The sequence below is a fragment of the Pristis pectinata genome, chromosome 5 (genome assembly GCF_009764475.1).
Source record: "Pristis pectinata isolate sPriPec2 chromosome 5, sPriPec2.1.pri, whole genome shotgun sequence".
In the NCBI taxonomy this organism is placed as follows: domain Eukaryota; kingdom Metazoa; phylum Chordata; class Chondrichthyes; order Rhinopristiformes; family Pristidae; genus Pristis; species Pristis pectinata.
In genome coordinates this window covers 10,395,940-10,422,978 of record NC_067409.1, presented here as the reverse complement: position 1 = coordinate 10,422,978, position 27,039 = coordinate 10,395,940, and the positions used below count along the sequence as shown (strand labels likewise).

The 27,039-nt window shown below is 45.4% G+C and overlaps 1 protein-coding gene across 1 annotated transcript in view; it reads right to left on the bottom strand.

Moving 5' to 3' along the window:
- Positions 1-27,039, bottom strand: part of scn5lab (sodium channel, voltage gated, type V-like, alpha b) — a 449,385-nt gene that overhangs the window by 241,065 nt on the left and 181,281 nt on the right. The window contains 5 exon segments of the mRNA XM_052017101.1: positions 4,463-4,554; positions 8,723-8,851; positions 11,234-11,324; positions 20,409-20,526; positions 23,900-24,220. Of these exon segments, the coding sequence (XP_051873061.1) occupies positions 4,463-4,554; positions 8,723-8,851; positions 11,234-11,324; positions 20,409-20,526; positions 23,900-24,163 (694 nt within the window). The 5' untranslated portion in view covers positions 24,164-24,220.

Below are 27,039 nucleotides of genomic sequence, written 5' to 3'. Positions count from 1 at the left end.
TATGTGTGTGTATGTGTATGTGTGTGCATGTATGTGTGTATACATGTGCGTATGTGTGTGTACATGTGTGTGTATGTGTGTGTGTATATATGTGTGAGCATATGTGTGCATGTGTATGTGTATGTATGTGTGGTGTGTGTTTGTCTACGTGTGTGTGAGTGTGTGTGTGTCTGTATGTGTGTGTATATGTGTGTGTGTGTATGTGTGTGTGTACTGTATATGTGTGTGTATGTATGTGTGAGTGTGTGTGTGTGTAGGATGTGTGTGTGTGTGTGTGAGTGTGTGTGCTAAAGAAAATTATTGAACAGTATGGTACAGAAGGAGGCCACTTAACCCATCGAGTCCATATTGAGATATCGAGGCAGAGGAGAACATTTTATATTGGGACTGTGTATTTGCAAGATATGATTTTTGTTTATATGGGAAGTATTGTTTTACACAGTGAGTGGTTAGAATCAGGAGTGCACTGCAGGGGTGTAGTGGAGGCAGATTTAATTCCAGTGTTCAAAAAGGAACTGAAAGGATCAAAAATTTGCAGGGCTGTGGGGAGAGGGTGGAAGGTTAGGACTAGGGCTGAATGGCCTCCATCCCTCCTGTATCCCTTTGCAATCCTGAGAGTTAGGCAAGGTTCCTCTCTCCATTATTCATGATGAGGTGGGAAGCAGGGAAGGGGGCGGGGGCAGGGTCAGAGGGAAACAATTTATTTTGACTAAATGAATGGCACTGCTAAATTATCAGTGAGAGGAACTCCAAACCAACCCTTTCTAACCCATGCTCACTTCAGAATCCAGGGCAGAGGTGTTTGTGAGGATCAGTGTGTCAGTTCAGAGAGTCAACAGTAGGGAATATCTGTGAGGTACAAAGTAATTTATTTTAACATGAACTCTTGGCACCAGGGGTATGAGGGTAGAGGGGTGGGTGGGGGGGGGATAGTTTTGTTCCAATGGCCCACAAACTGATTCATCAGAACAAGAACTACGAAGCCCACTGAGACTGTTATCTACCAATTACCCATTCCAAACAAGAACACCCACCCTCTATTTTACATTAAGATGCAATTCTACCCCATAATTAATTACAAATGAGTCCATCTAAGAGTGGGCAGGCGATAGAGCAAGGTATCAGGCAATTAATACTATATACATCTCACGCAATAGTGTCCAATATTGGTGGAAAAAGTTACTTCTGTAATTAATCCTTCTCATTAAAAATGCCAGCAAAAAGGAGGGGTGAGGTTCATGTTGTGGTTGCAGGTTATATAATAAGGCTGCCCATCTATGTTTCCCACGTTGACTGACCTCATCAGTCACCTCAGAATCCACAGAACTCAATTCTGGTCGCCCCATTATAGGAAGGATGTGGAGGCCTTGGAGAGGGTGCAGAAGAGGTTCACCAGGATGCTGCCTGGATTAGAGGGCAGGTGCTATGAGGAGAGGTTGGACAAACTTGGGTTGTTTTCTCTGGAGTGGCAGAGGCTGAGGGGAGACCTGATCGAATTTTATTTGAGAGGTGTAGGTAGAGTAGACAGCCGGTATCTTTATCCCAGGGTCGAAATGTCTAATACTGGAGGGCATGCATTTAAGATGTTCAGAGGAGATGTGCGGGGCAAGTTTTTTTTACACAGAGATCGGTGGGTGCCTGGAATGGGCTGCCAGAGGTGATGGTGGAGGCAGATACGATAGAGGCGTTTAAGAGGCTCTTAGATAGGCGTATGGATGTGCAGAGAATGGAGGGAAATGGACATTGTGTTGGCAGAAGGGATTAGTTTAGTTAAGCATTTAATTACTAGTTTAATTAGTTCGGCACGACATCATGGGCCAAAAGGTCTGTTCTTGTTCTGTGTAGAACTGGAGTGGAAACAAGTCATCATCGATCCCCAGGGTCTGCCTGAGAAGATGCCCAGAAACCAACAGGACAATGTGCCTTTCCCAAACAAGGATAACCAATTAAACTAAACATACAACATAAATCAATCTAAAGTCTTGTCGGGGCCAAAGCAAACAAATCAGCACTAAAGCCGTACTAAATGTTACCGTAGCTAATGTCTGTTACACCGCAGAATGGAATCTGGTTCACTCTGCCTCTAGAACTCTTAGCAAAGGAAACAATTCTGAGATGTAAAATGGAGATCACAGTTAAACTTGGACCACTGTTGTCACAGAACAGAATGTAAGGTTAATGAAGGCAGAATACAAGGTTAATGGCAGAACTTTTAGCAGTGTGGAGGAACAGAGGGATCTTGGGGTCCACGTCCATGGATCCCTCAAGGTTGCCTTGCAGGTCGATACGGTTGTTAGAAAGGCGTATGGTGTGTTGGCCTTCATTAGTCGGGGTATTGAGTTCAAGAGCCGCGAGGTAATGTTGCAGCTCTATAGAACTCTGGTCAGACCACACTTGGAGTATTGTTTTCAGTTCTGGTCGAACTCATTATAGGAAGGATGTGGAAGCTTTAGAGAGGGTACAGAGGAGATTTACCAGGGTGCTGCCTGGATTGCAGAGCATGTCTTATGAGGATAGGTTGGGCGAGCTGGGGCTTTTCTCTTTGGTGACTTGAGGTGACTTGATAGAGGTGTACAAGATGATAAGAGGCAGAGATCGAGTGGACAGTCAGAGACTTTTTCCCAGGGTGACAGTGGCTAACACGAGGGGACATAATTTTAAGGTAAAAATAGAAACTCTGTTTCTCTCGCCACACTTTGATAGCCACGTGAATGACAGAAAAATAGAGGGCTATGTGGGAGGGAAGGGTTAGTTAGATCTTAGAGCAGGATAACATGTCAGCACAACATTGTGGGCTGAAGGGTCTGTACTGTGCTGTAATGTTCTGTGTTCTATGTTCTACTTGGATACTCGTCTTGTCAGGTAGTACAAATGGGCCTCATGTTTGCTGCAGTATCAGAAGAGAGCACTGCAAGTCTCTCTGCCCAGTGTCACTGAGGCAGACAAGTGTCCTTCCTTGTCATATGGCAATATATTTGTAGACAGCTGAAAGTACTTGACATAGGCAGGATCCTCCTGTTAAAAGAGTTAATTCACATCACATAGGAATGTTCTGCTCTGGTGTTTCAAAAGCAGGTGAACCTGCAGAAGCAAGCCAACGGTCTATTCCTTACTGTAAACTTCTTCCTAGTGCTCTTTCAACCACTGGCTTGGTGTACACCTGTGACATTTCAAAGCTGAAGTGCTTCTGCAGATATTGAACATGTAACAATCACCTTAAGCAAATTAGTGGACAAATGATAACAAATGCTTTGTGCGTTTGCTTGACCTCCAACTGCTGGATGTTTTAGTGCTGGGTATATGGAACGAGCTGCCAGAGGAAATGTTTGAGGCGGGTACAATTATGATCGTTAAAAGACATTAGGACAGGTACATGGATAGGAAAGGACTCGAGGGAAATGAGCCAAATGCAGGCAAATGGGATGAGCTCAGGAAGACACCTTGATTGGCATGGATGAGTTGGGCTGAAGGGCCTGTTTCCATGCTGTATAGCTCAATGAGTCTAGTTAGACCGAACTGCTTAAGTGCCCATGTTAAAATACGGTGTGTCCTGCAAAAGCATTAAATGTCCACCAAGTACCTTCCTAATATTCAGCAGCTACAGCCGGTGTGTTTCAGTGCCACAAATGGAGGACTCTCAGCTCTGAGTTGCCAGGGCAGCGATAACCGCTTCACCCAACTTAAAAAAATTAGAAGAAAATGGGGAAGTTTCCTCACGGGCGTGCATTATGAATGATCATCAGTGCAGGCTGGCATGCAAGCACAGCAGACGACATTAATCTACCATGCAGTGATCTTAAACACCAAAACTGAATGTCCATCAAATCCTTTAAATGATCCATTCCCTGTGTGGTTTGAAGGACTCGTTTTTGTTCTTCGTCCTTTCTGCAGCCGTGTGGGTTTCCCTTGGGTGCTCAGCTTTTCTGCTCGGTTGTCTCATTGGCCACTGTACATTACTATGAGTGGGGGTGGGTGTTAACAGAATCAGGGGCGAGTTTATGGGTGCATCAGAGAGAATAGGTTACAGGGAAATAAGTGGGAGAATGGGATTGATGGGATTGCTCTGAGAGCTGGCATAGACTCGACGGGTTGAATGGCCTCTTTTTACGTCATAGAAAAAAAATGAGAAGACAATTTCTTTTTCTCATCCTGAACTCTTGAATTAACAACCTAATATGATCAACTGGAAAAAATAATTACATAATTGAATATTTTTTTATTTACTTTTGCTAATATCCCAATGAGCAACATTATTCTTCCACTCCATTCTGTGCTCAGTAAATTTAGTTGTGAGGGTTGACTCCAAGCCTCCGTGTATAATCTGACTCTGACCTGGAAGGACCCAAGTACTACTGGGCACTTGCAAAGCTCAGTCACACACCTGTAACAAGGAGGGAGGCAAGACCTGAGGAAGGAGAGAGCAGAGGTGGAGGGAGAGCACTAACCTCGAAGGAATCCTTACCTGGGATAACCGAAATCGTTTTCAACGCTCTCAATACTCTGAATGTTCGAAGAGCTGAAACATTGCCTAGGTTTACGAACTCTGTTACATACCTGGAGAATGAAAGCACAGTTATTTGGAATGGCAATACACACCTTTCTGTTTTACCTGCATTCCACACGTTCTAAAACAGAAGGAACCCATTTGATTTAGTCTGTGCCTCTGTTTATGCTTCATTCATGCCTCCTTCCTCCCCTCCCCTTTAGAATGTAAACAGAACCTCTCTATATCCTTGTGTCTCTGCATCTCTTTGAATAGATCACCTCCCTGCGGCAGTGAGCTCCTTATTCTCACCACTCTCTCCGTAAATGGGGAGAAAATTCAGAAATCAGAGGCGCAAAGGGACTTGGGAGTCCTAGTTCAGGAATCCCTTAAGGTTAACTTGCAGGTTGAGTCGGTAATAAAGAAGGCAAATGCAATGTTAGCATTCGTTTCGAGAAGATGTACCGCAAGGATGTACTGCTGAGGCTTTATAAGGTGTTAGTCAGACTGCATTTGGAATATCGTGAGCATTTTTGGGCCGCCGTATCTAAAGACTTCTTCCCAGGGCGACAATGGCTAACACGAGGGGACATAATGTTAAGGTGATTGGAGGAAGGTATAAGGGGGATGTCAGGGGTAAGTTTTTTACACAGAGAGTGGTGGGTGTGTGGAACACACTGCCTGCAGAGGTAGTGGGGGCAGATACATTAAGGACATTTGAGACTCTTAGATAGACACATGAATGATAGAAAAATAGGGGGCTATGTGGGAAGGAAGGGTTAGATAGATCTTAGAGCAGGGTAAAATGTCAGCACAACATTGTGTGCCGTAGGGCTTGTACTGTGCTGTAGTGTTCTATGTTCTATGTTCTATGTTCTATGAAGGATGTGCTTGCCCTGGAGACGTCCAGGGGAGGTTCACAAGAATGATCCCAGGAATGAAGGTCTTCACAAATGAGGAACGTTTGATGTCTCTGGGCCTGTACTTGCTGGTGTTCGAAAGGACGAAGGGGGGATCTCATTGAAACCTACCGGATACTGAAAGTCCTGGATAGAGCGGACGTGGAGGCGATGTTTCCAGTAGTGGGAGAGTCTAGGACCAGAGGGCACAGCTTCAGAATAAAGAGACGTACCTTTAAAACTGAAATGAGGAGGAATTTCTTCAGCCAGAGGGTGGTGAACCTGTGGAATTCACTACCACAGAGGCCAAGTCATTGGGTGTATGTAAGGCAGAGATTGATAAGTTCCTGACTGGTGAGGGGGTTAAGGGTTACAGGGAGAAGGTGGGAAAATGGGGTTGAATGGTTGAATGATTGAATGGCGGAGCAGACTCGAGGGGCCAAATGGCCTAATTCTGCTCCTATATCTTATGGTCTTACTTCTGGCCCTTAGTCCTGCTCCCACACTCTTTGGCCCTTCGTTATCTTAAAGATCACCATCAGATCACCCTTCACTCTTCTTGAGGGAGAAAATAAACACCTTTGATCTTCCTGGAGCAAAACAAAACCCACTGGGGGAGAACATACAAACCTCTCAATTCTACTGAGGAAGGGAACAGAGGGGCAGGTGACATTTGGTGGGAAACTGATTTATACATTGATCCTGAATTTCACTCAGCACTTAGGAGAATCATATTAAGGGAGATGAAGGCAAAGGAGCCCATAGATGCTGGACTCTGGAACAGAAAACAGAACACTGGAAGAACTCAAAAGGCCCAGCAGCAGCTGTGGGTTGAGGCCCTGCATCAGGACTAAGAGGGAAGAGTGCCAGTATAGAGCAGTATGTGGGGGTGGCACAGAGGCTGGTAGGTGATAGGTGGAACCAGCTGGGGAAGGGAAGGGGAGAGGGGATGGGAAAGGTGAACAAAAGGAGAAGAGACCTAGGTGGACTGGTGAGTGTGTGTGGGAGAACACCAGGGGTGTGGGTCACCTGAAATTGGAACCTGTTTTCCTCCTTTTTCAAATTAAGTTGGGTATGTCTGCCTCACTCAGAGATGAGATGGAGTCAAGATGGTGAAGATATGTGCACACATCAGGATGGATGGAAGAAGCCAGGCTCGTTCTCTTCCTCTCAGACAGCCTGACTCGGTAATACAATGGCGGGTAAGCCAAGCTCTGCGGCTAAGATCATTCTGTAAATAATTCAATAGCCCTAATTGGGCGAAACTCCAAGCTGGACAAGTAGCAATCTACTGCTTGGTCTGAGTGGTCAAGGTACAACAGGATATGACCCCATGGGTGAGCAGGGTCTGACACTATGGGTAACCAGAATATGGCCTCATGAAGATATGACCCCCATGGGTCATCAGGATATAACCCACTGATTAAGCAGGATATGCATTCAAGGGTAGGTAAGATATGACCTCTGGCAAAACACGATATAACCACAGGGGTCATCAGGATATGACCCTCTAAGTAAGCAGGATATGACTACGTGTGTAGTTAGTTAAAGGTGGGTTAGTTAAAGATGTCCAGTCTTGGTGATGAACTTCTGGGCTGACTATATTCTGGGGAACACGGAAGTCTTAATTAGCCTGCTGACATTTACTTTGACTGTTACAGTTGGACTGGGAAACTAATGGCAAGGTGTCTTGGAACCAAGGGTTAGATTGATCGTGGGGTAGGTTTATATAGGTCAGGACAACTTCATGGGCGGAAGGGCCTGTACTGTGCTGTACTGTTCTATGTTCTATGTTCTATGACCTGAAGTGCACTGGAATCCACAACTCTCACTCCAACTCTGCAGCTCCCTGGAGAGAATTCCGAAGATTCATGATCCTCAAAGAGAAGAAACTCCTCCTCATCTCTGTCTGAAATGGGCAAGGCTGAGGCTTTCATCATCTCTAGTTCTGATGAAAATAGGCAATGGATTGTTTGGTTTTACCACATGATACATTGACTATCAAGGGAGACATATGGATCCACTGAACTATTCAATGATAGTAACACAGGCAGGAGAATATTTCACTCGGGAGGTCTTCTCAAATGACTCCACACAGGGGACTCATCTACACAGAAGTTCAACTCAACCTGAAGGGACCGAGTGTTAATTTGTCACTGCCCTTTCTCATTCTTGTTCTCAAATAGATTGCATTGCTCCCAGCTGCATTTCCATCCTGAGGGCATGTTCTCTTCTTCAGAATGTCCTGGCTCATTTTGCTAATGGAACCAACTCACAGACAAAAAGCAAATGTTCAATTCCCTTCATGGAACCTTACACAAATCAAGATCTCAAAGGGGAGGAAGGGATACTTTTCTCTCTCCATTTTATCACTCAACCACTACAAACCATTTCAAAAGTCACAAGGGTCCAGTGAGCAAGCATATGGACCATGCTCCTCTCCTTTTGGTGATGGAATTTACCGCAGAGTGAGGGGACACACCAGGAGAACTACAAGAGGTGACAAATGTTTTACTTTCTGTTGCATTGTCAGGGGAGAAAACTCCCAGAAGTATCTAGAACATAGAACAATTACAGCACAATTCAGGCCCTTCAGCCCACAAAGCTGTGCCGAACATGTCCCTACCTTAGAAATTACTAGGCTTACCCATTTTACTCAGCTCCATATACCGATCTAACAGTCTCTTGAAAGACCCTGTCGTATCAGCCTCCACCACCGTTTCCGGCAGCCCATTCCACACACTCACCACTCTCTGAGTAAAAAACTTACCCCTGACATCTCCTCTGTACCTACTCCCCAGCACCTTAAACCTATGTCCTCTTGTGGCCACCAATTCAGCCCTGGGGAAAAGCCTCTGACTATCTACCCTATCAATACCTCTCATCATCTTATACACCTCTATCAGGTCTCCCCCATCCTCCAAGGAGAAAAGGCCGAGTTCCCTCAACCTGCTTTCATAAGGCATGCTCCGCATTCCAGGCAGCATCCTTGTAAATCTCCTCTGCACCCTCTCTATGGCTTCCACATCTTTCCTGTAGTGAGGCGACCAGAACTGAGCACAATACTCCAAGTGGGGTCTGACCAGGGACCTATATAGCTGCAATAATAAGGAATGCTTATTTTCAGAAGAAGGTAATGGCAAATTTAACAAATACCAGTCAAGCAAGAGAGACGGGGAGCAGCCCCAGAACAGGCAGATGTTGCTACTACATCACTGAACACAATGACCTCATGCAATGTTTTGGACTGAAATCTAGAGATTCCATTTCTAGATATCCACAGCAATACAACAGCCAGTGTTAGCTCTTGACAAAAAAAACCTCATAATATGCTACTTACGCCATCAAAATAACACTGAAATCCAACCAGTTCCATGGATCGCGAAGGAAAGTAAATGCGTCGATGCAGAACCCTCTTGCCAAAATTTTTATCATTGATTCAAAAGTGTAAATGCCGGTGAACGTGTACCTGGTAAAGCGATCGGAAAGGAACAGTATTAGCTGTTGATGGAGGGATTGAGGTGAGCTTGGTTCTTCACACAACACGGGCCAACTTGCAGGCTGGAAAATGGCAGAGAGTGAAGTGGAGAAGCAGGTGTGACCATCAGCCTTACGATGATTGCAAGCTTCAGTACACTTTCTCGATGAACTGCTGGCCATCAAGTCAGGAATGGACAACATCTCACCAGCCATTTTATACCAAAGAGCATACCTTCTGACAAGTCAATGAAAGGGATGAGAACATGAAGCATTTGGTGTTATCCTGGCCATTGTCTGAGTGATTGGATACCATACCTCTCAACTGTCTAAAGTGAGGCTCACGTTGTAATCTTTCCCTTGGACTTTAGCTGGAAAGTGGTACACTCACCGAAATCCGACTGCCTACTTTATTTACCAGATCATGTCAATAATCACCCAAGCAGACAGGAGAATTTTGGGGTAAGAGAAACGGGTCTTTTGGATGCAATAAGATCATCCATCCTTGATAAATCCAACCCTTCCCCCTGAGTTGCCTTCATAAACCTCAACCGATCCACTAGTTAGAAATGGATACAAGTTGCAGCTGAGTTATTCCAGCTAATCTCTCTTCATGATCCTAATTTGTATACATTGTGGTGGTGCCAGGGTAAGGTTAAGCCACATCAAATTAAAACAAACCCATCACTTACTCTGTTGCAGTTAAGGAAAGCCTTCCTCACTCCTCACTGAGCACTGCTCTGGCAACAGAATGAGTTCGGTAGCTGGGATGAAATTATTACTGAGGTTTGAGTGGGGATTGAATGAGGCTGACATTGTATGGAGTGACGGGAACAGAGGTGGACCATCCACCCTTTGAGGTTGTAATGTACCTCAATACCAACCTCCTGCTTTGCTTCCATAACCCTTAATACCTTTGCCCAATAACAATCCATCAATCTCAGTTCCAAAGGTTCTGGTGAACTCCAGTCTTAACATCGTGGGAACGAGCTGTATCAATGTGGTACCAACTACACACTTGGGGTTGAGGATGTGGACCCCAAAATCAAGCTCAGACAAGTGAAGGACTTAAAGGCAACGGCATGGGATATCAACATGAATATACATATGTGACATCAACTGACTAGCTATCGTCCCTGTGACCTTGTAAACATTTTGTCTACTCTTGATTAAGCTCTCCAAACCATCGTTAAAAATGCTTTTCAAATAACCTCACAGTCATGAGTTTTCTTATCTTTTCTGGCTGGCAAATTTTTGTGGCTCGCACTGTGAAAGCTATTAACCTTAGGGTTACATCCGTTGTTCACTGTCCCACTGCTCCCTTCTACGCTGGAAAACTCAAATCATGCAAATATACCATCCTGCAGCAGATCTGGTTAAACTGAGAGCGTCAACCTTGATAGTCCGCAATCCAATTTCTTTACTGAAGATGCTATAATGGACATTGCCTCCATTTCATCCTGCGCTTTCAATAAGAGCCCTCGGAGAAGAATCATAATCATTAGCAGGTTACCCCATCTAAAACGCAGAACAGAGCTAAGGCTATCTTTAAAATGTGACTGACAACTAAATGTGAAATTTATACCCCAAGGCCTCCAATTGATCAATCGAAGCCTTTTCCATTTGCTTACATCAAATATGCACCAGCTTCTCAAGTTGAGAGGTATGTTCTGGGCTCCTTTCCAGAATGGGAAATGACTCCTGGGGTTCATTTCATGCTAAGTACCAATGAACCCTTTCTTTTCAGCAGAAAGAAAAAATCATTTTTCAAAGTCCGTAGGTAGTGAGTAATTCCACCTTATTCAGACCTCTTCATTAAAGGAAGGAACAATCAGCTTTTTGCAACAGTTCAACTTTAAGCCATTAATACAATCACTGCCATTTTGTTTTATCAGCAAGGAACTTACACAAATGCTCCCCATTGTTGCTATAATCAAGCAGCAGTTATAACAGTAATGAGTATAGAATCATACTCCTGGGAGCTTCTGTCCATCTGTAATCATTAAGCCAAGGTGCCTTTTTGTTGTTCAATTCCTTTAATGAAACTACAGCGAGAGAGCAAACTATTTTGTCTCGATAATGGAGTTAAACGTCGGTTGCTTCATGAATTCGCTCAGATGCAGCATGAGTGTATGTGGATAGCAGATCATGAACTGGGAATACAGTACTTAAAATATTAACTTACTTGCCAACTGGGTGTCACAGGGCAAGATACACCTGGCAAAGCATTTCATCAGGACAGATAAGGGGCACAGTTCAAAGGTCAACATTATTTACGGAATTAGGGCATCGGCATAAGAAACAGCAGAATTTTAAAAAAGTTTGCGAGCAGAAAGTACAACAGAACAGAGAGAAGTTATGGTACTGTACTCACTCGACATTCTTTGTCCATGGGGCAGGATCAGACATGGTCATGAACACACAGTTGGTCAAAATAGTGCACATTATAAACATATTGAATAATGTAAACTGAGAGTTAAGGAGAATCGGAAATCTGGTGACTCTTGGCAATACAACACATTACTTTCAAGCAAGATTTCGGGAGTATGGGAGCAAAGAGACATCTTACCTAGGTTCGCTTACCTGGTGAGCTGGTGTGATTGCATTTGGCAAGCTAGGGATTCAAAAGCATTGTTTTCCATTTCATACAAGTCCAGTTAGAACACTGATAGTCCCGGTGTCACTAAATAACACTTCTAGTTTTTAAGGTATTCCTGAATGGGCATGGACGAGTTGGGCTGAAGGGCCTGTTTCCATGCTGTATGACTCTATGACTCTGCACCTGCCCAGCCAGACTTTAGATTCCGCCACCTAAGGAAGGGCATACTCACATGTCCTTAAATTTAACTCTTGGGCAAGGACATCCTCATGTTTTACTTTAACACAGTTATTGGTGGGGCAGCCAGGTACTCCATACTCCTGCTTGACCAGACCCCCTGCTCTTAGCCCTGTCTGTTCCCCCTGGAAATGTCTCTCCCACTCAGTGTGGTCATTCAGAGCGCAAAAGAGGGCCTTTCTGGCCATTCTGTCTGTACTAGAGCTGTCCAACTCTCCTTATCCAGTTCTTCTGGTCTTATCCCACTGCTCTGCAAATGTTTCCGTTTCAAGCACTCATCCAACTTCAGTTTGCAAGCTACCATTAATCTGTGTCTGTGCCTCTATCGGGAGATGTGTCCCACATTACTGCTCATAGAGTCATAGAGTTGTACAGCATGGAAACGGTCCCTTTGGCCCACCATGTCCATATTGACCACCGAGTACCCACTAATCCCATTTACCAGGGCTTGGTCCATAGCCATCTATGCATTGGTGATTCAACTGCTCTGCATCTTTTGTCAATGTCCTTGAATCGATGTCCTCTGGTTACCCATCTCCTGCCACTCACAAAGTAGGTACCCTGTGTTCTCTCTGTCAGACTCCTTCACAGTTTTGAATGCTTCTATTGAGCTCTCCCTTCCATTCAACCTTTGCTGCTCTAAGGAGAACAACCTCAGTTTCTCTCCCCAACCAGGATCCCTCGCCCTAACCAGGATCCCTCGCCCTAGCCACAATCCTCGTACATCTGCTCTGCCCTTCATCAGGCCATCCTGTGCTTTTCGAAGGTAACACTTGGATCACATTAGTTCGGGGATGCAAGAAACTAGTTTGGGTACCGACTGGTTCCTTTGTGAAGATCTGGGAGCTGTTTGCACGATCTCACGAGCATAATCAAAGCAAAATCTAAAAACTCCTTGGGGAAGATCAAACATCAGATCTGTGCCGCTGAGAGACGCTGAGTCAAACTCTGGCTATGCCGGCTGTAACCTCCTCTCCCCTCCTCATTACACTGCATTCACTTGTGTCACACAGGTGAGGGCAGCTTTAATAGTTGCTTGGAATAATGTTGTCCAACGAAAAGGATCTGAAGGTAAAAAGTGGGAAAGGTAAAGTAAACTTTAAGGATATTGTTCAGAATAAGGCCATCTTCTAATCGTTGTGGCCTGGGGTTCCCCATTATCCTTCTCTTTGTGGGAACGTTGTCAGAGAATTAGCATTTCCCATTAACCACAAATTCAGGGTTCACCTCTCACAGAATCATACAGCAATACAGCACAGAAACAGGACCTTTGGCCCAACTCGTCCATGCTGACCAAGGTGCCCACCTAAACTAGTCCCATTCACCCGCGTTTGGCCCGTATCCCTCCATGTACTTGTCCAATGTCTTTTGAATGCCGTTATTGTACTTGCCTCAACTGCTTCCTCTGGCAGCTCACTCCATATACAAAGTAACTTCTGCATGAAGTCCAAATACGCACCACCCTCTCCCGAAATGTTATCCCAGCACCTGTCCAAGTCTAGGTGAATCGCGTAGGGGAGGTGATAACTTGCACAGCACAGTGCTGCAGCTCATGCCCTGCAGCTCCAGTGGCCGGGATCCCACACTGACCTCTGGGGCTCTATGCGTAGAGTCTGCACGTTTCCTCCCACAACCCTGGGCTGGTATGTTAATTGGCTGTGGTAAACAACTGCCCACAGTGTAGGTGAGTGGTAGCATCTGGGGGGGAGTTGATGGAGGTGTGGGGAGAGGAAAACGAGACTATCGCAGGATTAGTGCACGTGGGTGCTTGATGGTTGGCTCAGTAGGTCAGGGGGCCAGTTTCTGTGCTGTATGACTCTAACACCCCTGCTTCGGGGAGACCAGGCTGAGGTGCCTTCGAAGGTCAGACGACAAAGTGTCAGAGGCTTACTGTTTTAGCAGTTGGGCGGGAAGCTCACCACTAACCAGGGGTTGCTATGTTGGAACCGTTCCCTGGTGCTCAGAGGCACCCTGGCCCTGACTGACAACCTCTTAACGTGACATGGAAACTCATGACAGCCACAAGGTGAAACATGATTCAGGGAAGTCAGCGAGGTGTCAAAACTGGCTCCGCTGACACTCGCTCGCTGTATCGCTGGGAAAACTAACCTCTCCCTCTATGCCCACTCTCAACATTATAGAACATATAACATAGAACACTACAGCACAGTACAGGCCCTTCGGCCCACAATGTTGTGCCGACGTTTTATCCTGCTCTAAGATCTATCTAACCCTTCTCTCCGTCAGAGCCATCCATTTCTCCATCATTCATGTGTCTAAGAGTCTTTTAAATGCCCCTAATGTATCTGCCCCCACCACCTCTGCCGGCAGTGCGTTCCACACACCCACCACTCTCTGTGTAAAAAACTTCCCCCGACATCCCCCTTGTACCTTCCTCCAATCACCTTAAAATTATGTCCCCTCGTGTTAGCCATTGTCGCCCTGGGAACAAGTCTCTGTCCACTCAATCTATGCCTCTGATCATCTTGTGCACTTCTACACCTCTCATCCTCCTCCTCTCCAAAGAGAAAAGCCCGAGCTCACTCAACCTGTCCTCAGAAGATGTGCTCTCCAATCCGGGCAACATTCCCACCAACCTGTCTCCCCCTTCCCACCCCCTCTGTGGTCCATGGTTAGTCATTAAAATTTAATCTCTCGTTAAGCCAAGAATGGTGTTTGTCAGCTAATAAATCTGTTCTTAATGTTTAAGACTTCCCCCTTATGACTTTACGTTGGAACAATGAACTTAAGGAGACAGAGAAGCAAAGGAGGGGTTGAATGGTGAAGTATATAAGAGGCATAGACAGGGTAGAGGGTCAGAATCTTTTTCCCATGGGAGGGGGATCGAAAACAAGAGGGCGGAGGTTTATGATGAGAGAAAGGGGATCTGAGGGGTTGAAATCTGGAACGGGCTGCCAGAGGAGGTGGTGAAATTAAATACAATCACTATACCGAAGAGATATTTAGACAGACACTTAAATAGGCAAGGCATAGAAGGAGACAGTGCTAATGCAAGCAAATAGGATTAGTGTAGATGAGCAAGGAGGCTGGCATGGATGTGCTGGGCCGAAGGGCCTGTTGCTGTGCTGTACAACTCCACAACTGTGAAGTATAAGTAAGACTAAGCCATTTGGCCCATCAAGCCTGCTCCATCATTCAATGTGACCATGACTGATCATCTACGTCATACCATATTCCATCTCTGTCCCACCACCCTTCCATACTTTGTGTATTCAGAAACCTAAATATCTCTTTCTTAAATATATTCAGCAAAGTACCTAAAATTTCGAGCAGGGTGGTAAGGACTGAAAGCAGTTTAATACCATACGATATAGGAGCAGAATTAGGCCATTCAGCCCATCGGGTCTGTTCCACCATTCAATCATGGCTGACTTTCTTTAACCCCATTCTCCTACCTTCTCCCTATAACCTTTAACCCCCTCTTACCGATCAAGCACTTATCAATCCATAGTGCTCTCAAATCCATTTCTAGGCTAGGCAAACCACAACAGGCAACGCACTGCAGACTAAGTCTAACCTAGCAATCTGAGTTCAAACCAGGGCATTGCATTGATGAGTCATAATTAGAAAATATTGAATATCTCCGGATATCTGTCACTGCACTGAACGCGCTGAATCACATGGTTCTCCTGTTCACTTTGCCTAAGCTCTTCATGATTGTTGATTCTCTGCTCTCATTGCTTCACATAACCAAAGCTCCACATGGCTGGAAGCCCCCTGACAAATCACTTCCCGACCTTCTTTAAGGAGTTTTTTTCCCCGAAAACAAAAGTGCGATCTCACAGTTGTTCAGAGATTCATGATGGCTTCAATTATTTTTTTGGTTTATTCACAAGATCTGGGTGCTGCCTGTAATGCTGATATTTATTCCCCATCCCTAATTGCCCTTGAACCCTGGAGACAGTTAAGAGCCAACCACATTGTCCAGTCTGGAGTCACAGACCGGGGGAGGATAGCAGATTCCCTCCTTCGTAGGACATCAGTGAACCACACGGATTTTTGCAACAATCTGGTAGCTTCACGATCATCGTTCCTGAGAATGACATTTTTAATTCCAGATTTTAATGCACACAGTCTTTTCCCCTGGGTTAGGGAATCAAGAACTAAAGGTCATAGGTTTAAGGTGAGAGGGGAGAGATTTAATAGGAACCTGAGGGGCAACTTTTTCACCCAGAGGATGGCACATATGTGGAACGAGCTGCCAGAGGAAGTGGTTGAGGCAGGTACATTAACAACATTTAAAAGGTACTTGGACAGGTACATGGATAGGAAAGGTTTAGCAGGATTTGGGCCAAAACTTGGGCAAATGGGACTAACCTGGATGGGAATCTTGGTTGGCATGGACCGGCTGGGCCAAATGGCCTGTTTCTGTGCTATATGACTATTCAACCTATTTAGTTGGATTTAATTTCTGATGGGATCTGTACTTGTCTCTGAATAACTGATCCAGCATGTGAACCACCATGCCACTACACCCCCAAGTTACCATAATTACTTCCACTTACGGTCTACATCAGTATTTGCTTAGGATGTGTGTGCTTTTTTGTGATGGTCTTATCAATTTGTCCTGGAATTGAACATGTGATGCCATCTGTGGTGGAATAGCCTAAGATGTGGCTAATGCAATCAGGTCTAGAACAGAATATGAGGAAAGGTTGGACAGGTTAGGCTTGTACCTGCTGGAGTTAAGAAGAATGAGAGGGAGAGGTGAATGAAACATATCAGATCCTGAGGGATCTTGACAGGGTGGATGTGGAGAGGATGTTTCTTCTTGTGAGAGAATCCAGAACTAGGAGTCACTGTTTAAAAATAGAGGATTCCCATTTAAGTCAGGGATAATGCAAAATCTTTCTCCCAGAGGGTCAAAGAAGTACAGTGTAGAATCACCAGTGGTGTCCATGGGAGGCAGGTTTGCATATAAGGAGAGAATGAGTTCAGCACAGTGAGAGAAAACAGTAAGAGACTCTTAGATAGACACATGAATGATAGAGAAATGGAGGGCTATGTGGGAGGGAAGGGTTAGATAGATCTTAGAGCAGGATAAAATGTCGGCACAACATTGTGGGCCGAAGGGCCTGTCCTGTGCTGTAATGTTCTATGTTCTATGTTCTATAATGAGAGAAAAGAGATATAGGGAGGATGGTTCCTAAGGCTGGTGGGTCAAGACCTAGGGAGCATGGTCTCAGAATAAGGGTTAGGCCATTCAGGATTGAGATGAGGAGAAATTTCTTCACTGAGAGAGTGCTTTGGAATTCCCTAACCTGGAGGGCTCAGACATTGAATTCGTTAAAAAAGAGATTAATAGTTTTCTGGATATTAGGGAAAAGAGGGATAGTGAGATATTCACTGGAAACTGGCTGTCACATAGAAAACCAGCATGATTTTGGTGAATGGTGGAGCAGGCTCGAAGGATCAGTGGGCCTAATCCTGCTTCTAATTCTTTTGTAGTTTTACTTTTAAAATCACATTGTACCAATAGCCATCGATACATGGGCGAGGTCGCATTTGGAATATCATGCTCAGTTTGGTCACCCTGCTATAGGAAAGATGCCATTGAGCTGGACAGCGTGCAAAGGATATTTCCGAGGATGTCATCGGGACTTGAGGGACTGAGTTAGGGAGAGAGGTTGAGCAGGTTGGGACTTTTTTCCATAGGAGCATAGAAGAATGAGGGTTGATTTTATAGAGGTATATAAAATCTTGAGGGGCATAGATAGGGTGAATGCACTCAGTCTGTTTCCCAGGGTAAGGGAACCAAATACTAGCAGGCATAAGGTTTCACATGAGTGGGGAAAGATTTAAAAGGCATCTGAGGGGTAACTTCTTCACACAGGGGGTGGTGTGTACATGGAATGAGCTGCCAGAGGAAGTAGATGAGGCAGGTACAAAAACAACATTTAAGAGACATTTGGATATGTGTAAGAAAGATTTAGAGGGACATGGGCCAAATGCAGGCAAATGGGACTAGCAGAGTTGGGCACCTTGGTTGGCATGGATGTTGGGCTGAAGGGCCTGTTTCTGTGCTGTATTACTCGATGACTCTATAGGACATAGATTCACTGATCCTGGCCTGTAAATTATGCCATGGGAGTGCCCGGGCCCAATAATCTCAAGCCTAGCACAGTGGTATTGGTGATGGATGTTTCACTGAAGAAAAAATCAAACCATTCACCTCCCCTTCCCTGCTGACACCAGGCCTCTGCTGGATCACGGTCTCCCCGGCGGGATTGTCCCACTGGGGATCCCAGCTAAGTGGGAGCAGGTTCCGGTGAGCATCGATCACCCACGTCATTGGCACTGAGCCTGATCTCATTCATCTCTGGTCTGTGCAGGTGCTCCCTTTCCGTCGGGGGTCACCTGGTGACCAGCAGGAATGGAGGTGGAATGGACCTTTCACCACCAGAGGCAGCAGCCTCAAGGCCGACCAATTAATGCTCCGATCAAGCTTGCGCCAACCAGGTCCCGAGAATTCTGCTCTGAATGTCATCCTGCCCTGGTGAGCCAGTGTGTGTGGAAGCTTTTTCTCCTTTCAGCAGGAAGTTCATAGAAATTTTATGCCACAGAGGGAGGCCATTTGGCCCATTGTGTCCATGCCAGACAACGGACACGAGGTACATCCCACTTCCCCACTCATCCAGGTCCTATTTAAATGTGGGGAGGGTTTCTGCCTCCCCCACCCTTTCAGCAGAGTTCCTCACCCTCACCACTTGCTGAGTTAATTTCCTCTGCAAATTAAGTTAAACCTACATTTCCTGATGACTGAACTCTCTGCTGAGGGAAATAGTGAATGATAGAATCACAGGGTGGTTACAGCTCACTAGGAGGCCATTCAGCCCATCATGTCCATGCCGACTCTTTAGTGCCACCCCCTAGCCCTTTCACCGTAGCCTTGAAAACCATACCTCACCATTGGTGAACTCCAGGAATATCAATAGAAAGGAGGCCAAGCCCCTTCTGTGCCAGCCCCACAGCCCAGCTCCCCACTCCAAGGTCATTCCCCTTCTCTTTGACCATACCCCTACTTCATCATTAGATTCACTGCAATATAGGAAGAGTGTGATTGCAGTGGAGAGAGTACAATCAACTGAAGTAATGGGAGTGTTTCAGTTATGACCAGAAACTGGATATACTGGATACAGAGCCAGGCACAGTAGCCTAGCGGCTGGCATAACACTATTACAATGCCTGCGATCCAGGTTCAATTCCGGCCACTGTCTGTAAGGAGTTTGTACGTTCTCCCCATGTCTGCGTGGGTTTCCTCCCACATTACAAAGACATACAGATTAGGAAGCTGTGGGCATGCTATGTTGGTGCCGGAAGCGTGGCGACACTTGCGGGCTGCCCCCAGAACACTCCATGCAAAAGATGCATTTCACTGTGTGTTTCGATGTACATGTGACTAATAAAGATATCTTATCTTATCTTACTCCTCTGCAAGGAGATCTTGCATAGACTAGGACTTTATTCCCTGGAACATGGGAGATTGAGCGGTGACCTAATATATAAGATCATGAGGGGCATAGACAGGGTGAAAGCACATCGTCTTTTTCCCAGCGAGGGGCTGCTAAAAACAAGAGGGCGTAGGTTTGAGATCAGAGATTTAAAAGGGACATCAAGGGCAGCTTCTTCACGCAAAGGGTGGTGCGTATTTGGAATGAGCTGCCGGAGATAGTGGTTGAGGCGGGCACATTAGCAACATTTAAAAGCCATCTGGATGAGTACATGGAGAGGAGAGGTTTAGAGGGCCACGGGCCAAAGGTGGGCAGATGGGACTAGCTCGCTGGGCAACATAGTCGGCATGGACGAGTTGGGCTGAAGGGCCTGTTTCTGTGCTGTATGACTCTACGAATCTATACTGGGTTTGTTTACCTTGGAGCGCAGGAAACTGAGGAGGTTCCTTATAGAGATGTACAAAATTATGGGCAGCATAGATAGTAGGGTAGATGGTAAGAAACCTCTTCCCCATGGCAGAAGGTCTAAATTCAGAGGACCTAGGTTTAAGGTCAGGGGAGGAGGTTCAGAGAAGATCGAGCCTGTTCCGCCTCATGAATGATGGAATTGTTGGCCTTAGTTTCACTTCCTGTCTATCACCCACATACCTTGAGTAATAGAATGTAGAAGGGTACAGCACAGGAACAGGGCCCCCTTCAGTCCACCACTTCATCACCAGTCATGATGCCAAATTAAACTAATCCCATCTGCCTGCACGTGGTCCATATCCCTCCATTCTCTGCCTGTTCATGTATCTGTCTAAATGCCTCTTAACCATTGCTATCGTGCCTGCTTCCACCACCTCCCCTGGCAGCATGTTCCAGGCTGCGTAAAAAAACTTGCCTCGCACATCTCCGTTAAACTTTCCCCCTCTCTCCTTAAAGCTGTGCCCTCCTGTATCTGACATGTCCTCTCCGGGGAAGAAGGACTCTATCTACCCTATGCATGCCTCTCATTAACCTCTAGCTGGGCATATCAGCTCCTGAATGGCTCTGTCCCTTTGAAAACTTTATCACTTGCATTATCTCGGGCTGATGTAAAGCAGCTTTAGGGGGTTTGCCATCCACAATGTGCAGTGAGTGCCAGCAACCGCCATCCCCACTTCACCTGAAACATCAGCACAAGAAGCATTCCCGGACAGAGAGTGGGCTTCAATGGGATTCGCCTCACGTACTCCACTATCGCACCATGAAAGGATATGAATGTACTAAAATTTTAATAGCTATTCTTCTAACACGGTGAAAAGGACTCAGTAGGTATAATGCAGGGGTGGCACTAAATCGGAAGATGGTCTTCCCTTTGTTGAGTACTATAAATGTCTGAAAGAGATGGATATTCAGGTAAACAAGTAACAGTGTAATTATCACACAACATACAATAGCAGGTCAACACATTTAACTCTCCCCTCATTGTATATTACCGTGAGAGACTGCAACACTGCGATATTGTGGGGCACTTTCTGTCACTCTGTGACACTATCTGGCACTGTGGAATGCTGTATGGCACAGTAATACACTGTATAACACTGTAAAACACTGCATGGCACTCTCTACTGTGAGGCACTGGCATTGGGAGACATGGTGTCATACAATGTGACACTGCAAACACTGTGTGACACTATGTGATACTGTATGACAGTGTGACAGTGTACGACACTGCAAGATACTGTGCGGCACTGTGTTACACTGTATAGCTCCGTAAGGTACTTCTTGACACTACAATAAAGACAAACTCTTGATGGCACGGTAGTGTAGCAGTTAGCGTAACACTATTACAACACCAGTGAACCGGGTTCAATTCTGGCTGCTGTCTGTAAGGAATTTGTACGTTCTCCCTGTATGGTTTCCTCTGGGTGCTCTGGTTTCCTCCCACATTCCAAAGACATACAGGTTAGGAAGTTGTGGGCATGCTATGTTGGTGCCGGAAGCGTGGCAACACTTGCGGGCTGCCCCCAGAACACTACGCAAAAGATGCATTTCACTGTGTGTTTCGATGTACATGTGACTAATAAAGATACCTTATCTTACATCATGACCCTTACACTATAATTGCCTACCTGCACTGCACTTTCTCTGTAACTTACACGATATTCTGCATTCTGTTGTTGTTTTCCCTTTTGTACTGCCTCAATGTACTTATGTATGGAATGATCTGCCTGGATGGCTTGCAAACAAAAGTTTTTCGGTGTACCTCAGTACATGCTATAATAATAACGCAATGAACAGTTCCATGATTATGTGATACTGTGTGACACTGTATGGCACTGTAAGGTATTGTCGACACAATGTGATTGTGTGACACTGCGGGACTGTATAGCACTGTGTGAAACCTTATGGCACTGCATGACACTGTACAGTGCTGTTAGACCCTCTGTGACAATGTGTAGCTTTGCAGGTAGCCTTGTAAGACACTGTGTAATACTGTTTGACATTGTAAGGCACTGTGTCATGCTATGGGACACTAAAATACTATATGAGACTTTGTGACCTTGTTTGGTACTGTGGGATACTGCATGAGACTGTATAATATTGAGTGCATTCTAAAAGCCTTTGTGAACATTCTGTACCTCAAAGTTGTCAGCACAGACCATCGTAGAGTCTTAGAATTATTGTGTCTGTTTAAGCTCTGAATACAGCCATCCCATCAATCCCATTCCCCTACTCTCCCCTGAGCCCCTCAGCCATCCATCCAAGCCCTTCCTCAAGCCCCACTGTGTCTGTTTCTACCACCCTACAGACAATGCAAGGCTGCCTTCCCTCTGGTTACCAGAAATGCAGCCAATTCATTGCGGGTGGTGCAGGGGAGTCCAGTCCCAATGTGAGCTGTGAGGGCTGCAGATCTGAAACCTAAATGAAAGAGGTTAAACCAGAAGAGATGGTGGTTGTATGTAGAGTGGCCTACTCATCCTTTTAAACTTTTGCACCTTCTTGCAACCCAGAATTGGAGACGGGAGGCAGCAGTCATTGGTGTGTCAGTGAGCTCTGAGAGAAGGCAGCACTGTGATTAAATCCAATAATTACCAGCCTTTGAGTAAACACAAAACAGCTGAGTTCCTGTCAATGGCAAAGCCCTGATCCAAACATGCTCCACCATATAAAGAGGGGAGCACAGGAACACCTCACTACCAAACACATCAAACCAGCCACAAAGAGCATTTGACTGGTGTTCACAGTCCGCTGGGCAGATCCATTTGGTTGTCGATGACACTCTTTGCAGAGAAGCTGTTGTTAGCTTCAAAAAACTGCAGAATTAAAAACAGAAAATGCTGGAAATACTCAGCAGGTCAGGCAGCATCTGTGGGAAGAGAAGCAGTCAGCATTTTGAGTCTGTAACCCTGCATCAGGACGACAGATGTTGTGAAATCACTAGGTGTGTGTTGGTTGACGACCTTAGCCATGGATTGGAAAACTGTTGTGCTTATCCTAACACACAGCCACCCACTGCCATACCCTGTTGGTTTAATTTAATACAAAGGTAGCAGAGTGTCCTCTGACTTACAAATCATACTTCAAATGGGAGCTACCCCTCATGCCAAAAGAAAAATAAAAGCCAAATGGAATGACAGTAGGGTCTGGAACTCAGCCAAGTCAGATGATGCCATCTGAAAATCAAAAAACCGCAGATACTGGAAATCTGAAATAAAAACCAGAAAATGTTGGAAATACTCAATAGGTCAGGCAGAATCTGTGGAGAGAGAAACAGAGTTAATGTCTCAGGTCAAGGGCAAGGCAAATGGGGCTTGCATGGATAGGCATCGTGGTCAGAATGGATGAGTTGGGCCAAAGGGCCTGTTTGCATGCTGTAGAACGATGAATCCATGAATTCAAAGAACCAGAGTTAACGTTTCAGGTCACAGATGCTGCCTGACTTGCTGAGTGTTTCCAACATTCACTGTTCTTACTTCAGATTGATTAATTTAAGTGCAAATCATCATTCTGCTGGACCAGTGAGAGGGGATTCACCACGACACAACTGCATCATGTTTTGGTTACCTCGTGGTTTTAGGAAAGAATCATGAACTTGCTTCTATTCATCAGAATTAGTGACTTATTTTACATCCAATCTGTTGGGTTATTTAATTGTTTTATTTTCCAAAAGATTACACTATTCACTACACAGAGGCATAATCCAAGTCAGAGTGGAGATGGAGACAGAAGAGGCTGCAGATGCTGGAACCTGGACCAACTCAGTGGGTTGAGCAGCAGCTACAGGGGGATAGGAAATGTCGACACTGTGAGCCGAGACCTGCTGAGTTCTTCTAGTAGTTTGTTTTTTTCCCTGTATGATTGGGTTATTTATCTGCCAATCCCACCACTGCTATAGGTAGCTGGGATTGACTACCTGGACACAATTTACACCATTCAGCTATCTCCCACCCACTGACTGCACTGGAAAAATAATCCTGCTTTTATCGGGAGACTTTGCTGTAGTTTCAGCAGTGAGTTCACTCTCCGAAAATACACACTGGTGCAAAACAGATTCTGTTGTAAAATGAAATGATATAAAATAGATTCTGCTTTCAAAAAAGCAACATTATGTTGTAAAATAGACATGTAAAATAGGCTTTGGTTGTTACAGACTGTTTTAAGGTAAGTTCTGCTTACTCTAAACTCCACCTGGTCTCGAACTCAGTGGCTGGCACAGTGGTCTCAATACTCACTCTGCTTTCTTCTCTTGGCTTTGCTTGCCTACCTTCTTGTTGCTGTAGAAGGAGTCCAAGTCCTCCAAAGGCTGACCAATGAGCTTTGATGGGACATCGCCGTAGATGACTGGCAGCTGTTTGCCTGCTTCCAGGTCACTGTTGGGAGTGGGCTCTTCCTCCTCACTCTCCTCTTTGTGACCTTTCCTGTTGATGAACGCTTGTTCCTCAGCGATCCGCCTCTCAATGGCAGCCAGGGATTCGCGAGTGAACCGACGCAGACAGTGGGGTCCTGACGGTACGAGCAGGAGTGCCATCTTTTCATCCTGCACCTTCTTGACAAGTCTTTACTCCTCAGCAATGGAAATGATTGGCTGTAGTAAAACAGAAGTGAAGCAGATCAGGTTAACAGAACCCAAACGTCCAGATCGAAAGTGAGGACAGTGAGAGCCCATCAAGTCCGCGAGCTTGGTTATCTGACTGTGAAGCTGCCCAACCCCCACGACCCCCCAACCACCACCCATCCGTCACTTAGTAGAATGAAAAATCAAGCAGTTGTTATAAGAACAAGAAATGGGAGCTGGGCAGGGCCCTTAAGCCCGCTCTGACAAGAGACTAAGGGAGCTGGGGCTTTACTCTTTGGAGAGGAGGAGGATGAGAGGAGACAGGATAGAGGTGTACAAAATATTGAGAGGAATAGATAGAGCGGACAGCCGGCGCCTCTTTCCCAGGGCACCAATGCTCAATACAAGAGGGCATGGCTTTGAAGTAATGGGTGGGAAGTTCAAGGGAGATATCAGAGGGAGGTTTTTTACCCAGAGAGTGGTTGGGGCATGGAATGCGCTGTCTGGGGCAGTGGTGGAGGCAGGTACATTGGTCAAATTCAAGAGATTACTAGATAAGCAAATGGGGATATGTGGGAGGAAGGGGTTAGATAGTGTTAGGCGAGGTTTAAAGGTCGGCACAACATTGTGGGCCAAAGGGCCTGTATTGTGCTGTACTGTTCTATGTTCTATGTACTAGGCTCTACCATTCACTAAGACTGTGGCTGACCTAACCATAAGATATAGGAGCAGGCTTAGGCCATTTGGCCCATCAGTCTGCTCCACCATACAGTCATGGCTGATTCTTTTCTTCAAACCCATTCTCCTGCCTTCTCCCCATAACCTGTAACCCCCTAACTAATCAAGAACCTATCAATCTCTGCCTTAAATACACCCAATGACACAGCCCTCTTGACAACGAATTCCACAGATTCACCACCCTCCAGCTGAAGAAATTCCTCCTCATCTCAGTTTTAAAGGGAAGTCCCTTTATTCTGAGGCTGTGCCCTCGGATCCTCGACTCTTTTCTTAATAGAAACATCCTCTCCATGTCTAGTCTATCCAGGCCTTTGGGTTTCCGATAGGTTTCAATGAGATCCCCCCTCATCCTTCTGAACTCCATCGAGTACAGGCCCAGAGCCATCAAATGCTCCTCATACGTTAAGCCTTTCATTCCTGGGATCGTTGTTGTGAACCTCCTCTGGACCCGCTGCAGGGTCAGCACATCCTTCCTTAGATATGGGGCCCAAAATTGCTCACAATGCGGTCTGACCAACACTTTATAAAGCCTCAGCAGTACATCCTTGCTTTTATATTCTAGTCCTCTCGAAATGAATGCTAACATTGCATTTACCTTCCTACTACCGACTCAACCCTCAAGTTAACCTTCAGGAAATCCTGAACTACCAAATTCCTGTGCACCTCCAATTTCTGAATTCTTGGCCTTAGCTCCACTTCCCTCTTGCTACCTATAACCCTTGACTCCTCTATAATCCACTAGCTGTCTAACTCAGCTCTGAATACATTGGATGACTTGGCCTTTACAGGTCCCTGGGGTAGAAGATTCCAAAGATTCATATCCTGCTGACAGACAAAATTCCTCCCTATCTCCATCTTAAGATCAGAGACTTCATCAGAGTCTCCATCAGAGACTTTTTCCCAGTGCAACAATGGCTAACACAAGGGGACATAACTTTAAGGTGATTGGACGAAGGTATAAGGGGGATGTCAGGGGTAAGATTTTTACACAGAGAGTGGTGGGTGCATGGAACGCACTGCCAGCAGAGGTTGTGGGGGCAGATATATTAGGGACTTTTAAGACGCTTAGATAGACACATGAATGATAGAAAAATAGGGGGCTATGTGGGAGGGAAGGGTTAGATAGATCTTAGAGCAGGATAAAATGTCGGCACAACATTGTGGACTGAAGGGCCCGTACTGTGCTGCAGTGTTCTATGTTCTATGTTCTAAATGAGCGACCTCTTATTCTGAAACTATGCCCCTCGGTTTAATATTGTCTCAGGATGCACACCGTTAAATCTTCTTTAACCATTCGTAATTGATCAAATCACTGCAAGTCATGGAGTGATAGAGCAATACAGCATGGCTACAGGATACACTTCAGAACCAGAATCCGATTTATTATCACTGACATATGAAGTGAAATTTGTTGTTTTGCAGCAGCAGTACAGTGCAAAGAATAAAATCTATAAATTACAAATTTATATTCAAAGATGCCATTGACCCTAACTTGACTTCGCTCTCTGAGACATTGCTCCAAATTTTCATTCCCTAACTTTAGCCCAACACTCATTGCCCGATTTATTCACCTTATTATTTGCGTACCTTTCATTACTTTCTTGCTCCTTCCCCCCGAAGCAGGGAAAGCCACAAGTATCCTCAAATCACACAACATACACTTGGCCTTAATACTCTCACTGCCACTCAAACAAAAATGGATCGGCAAGCATTTGTTCCTGTCAAACATAAGTGCCGTTTATTGAATTTATCAAGGATATTATACAGGAAATCCAGAGATTACAAGGGAAATGGTTCAGAAATATGAATAGAGTGACACAGTAGTGCTACAGTTAGAACAGCTGTCTCACAGCTCCAGTGAACCAGGTTCAGTCCTGACCTCCAGTGTTGTCTGCGTGGAGTTTGCATGTTCTCCCTGCGGGTGCATGGGTTTCCCACAGGTGCTCCAGTTTCCTCCCACACCCCAAAGAGATGTGCTTGTAGGTTCATTGGTTGCTGTAAGTTGCGCCTAGTGTGGATGGATGGTTAGGAGAATCGGGTGGGGGGGGGGGGCAGCTGACAACCATCCGAAAGAGAATAGGAAGGAGAATGTGGGAGGGATGGGTTAGATA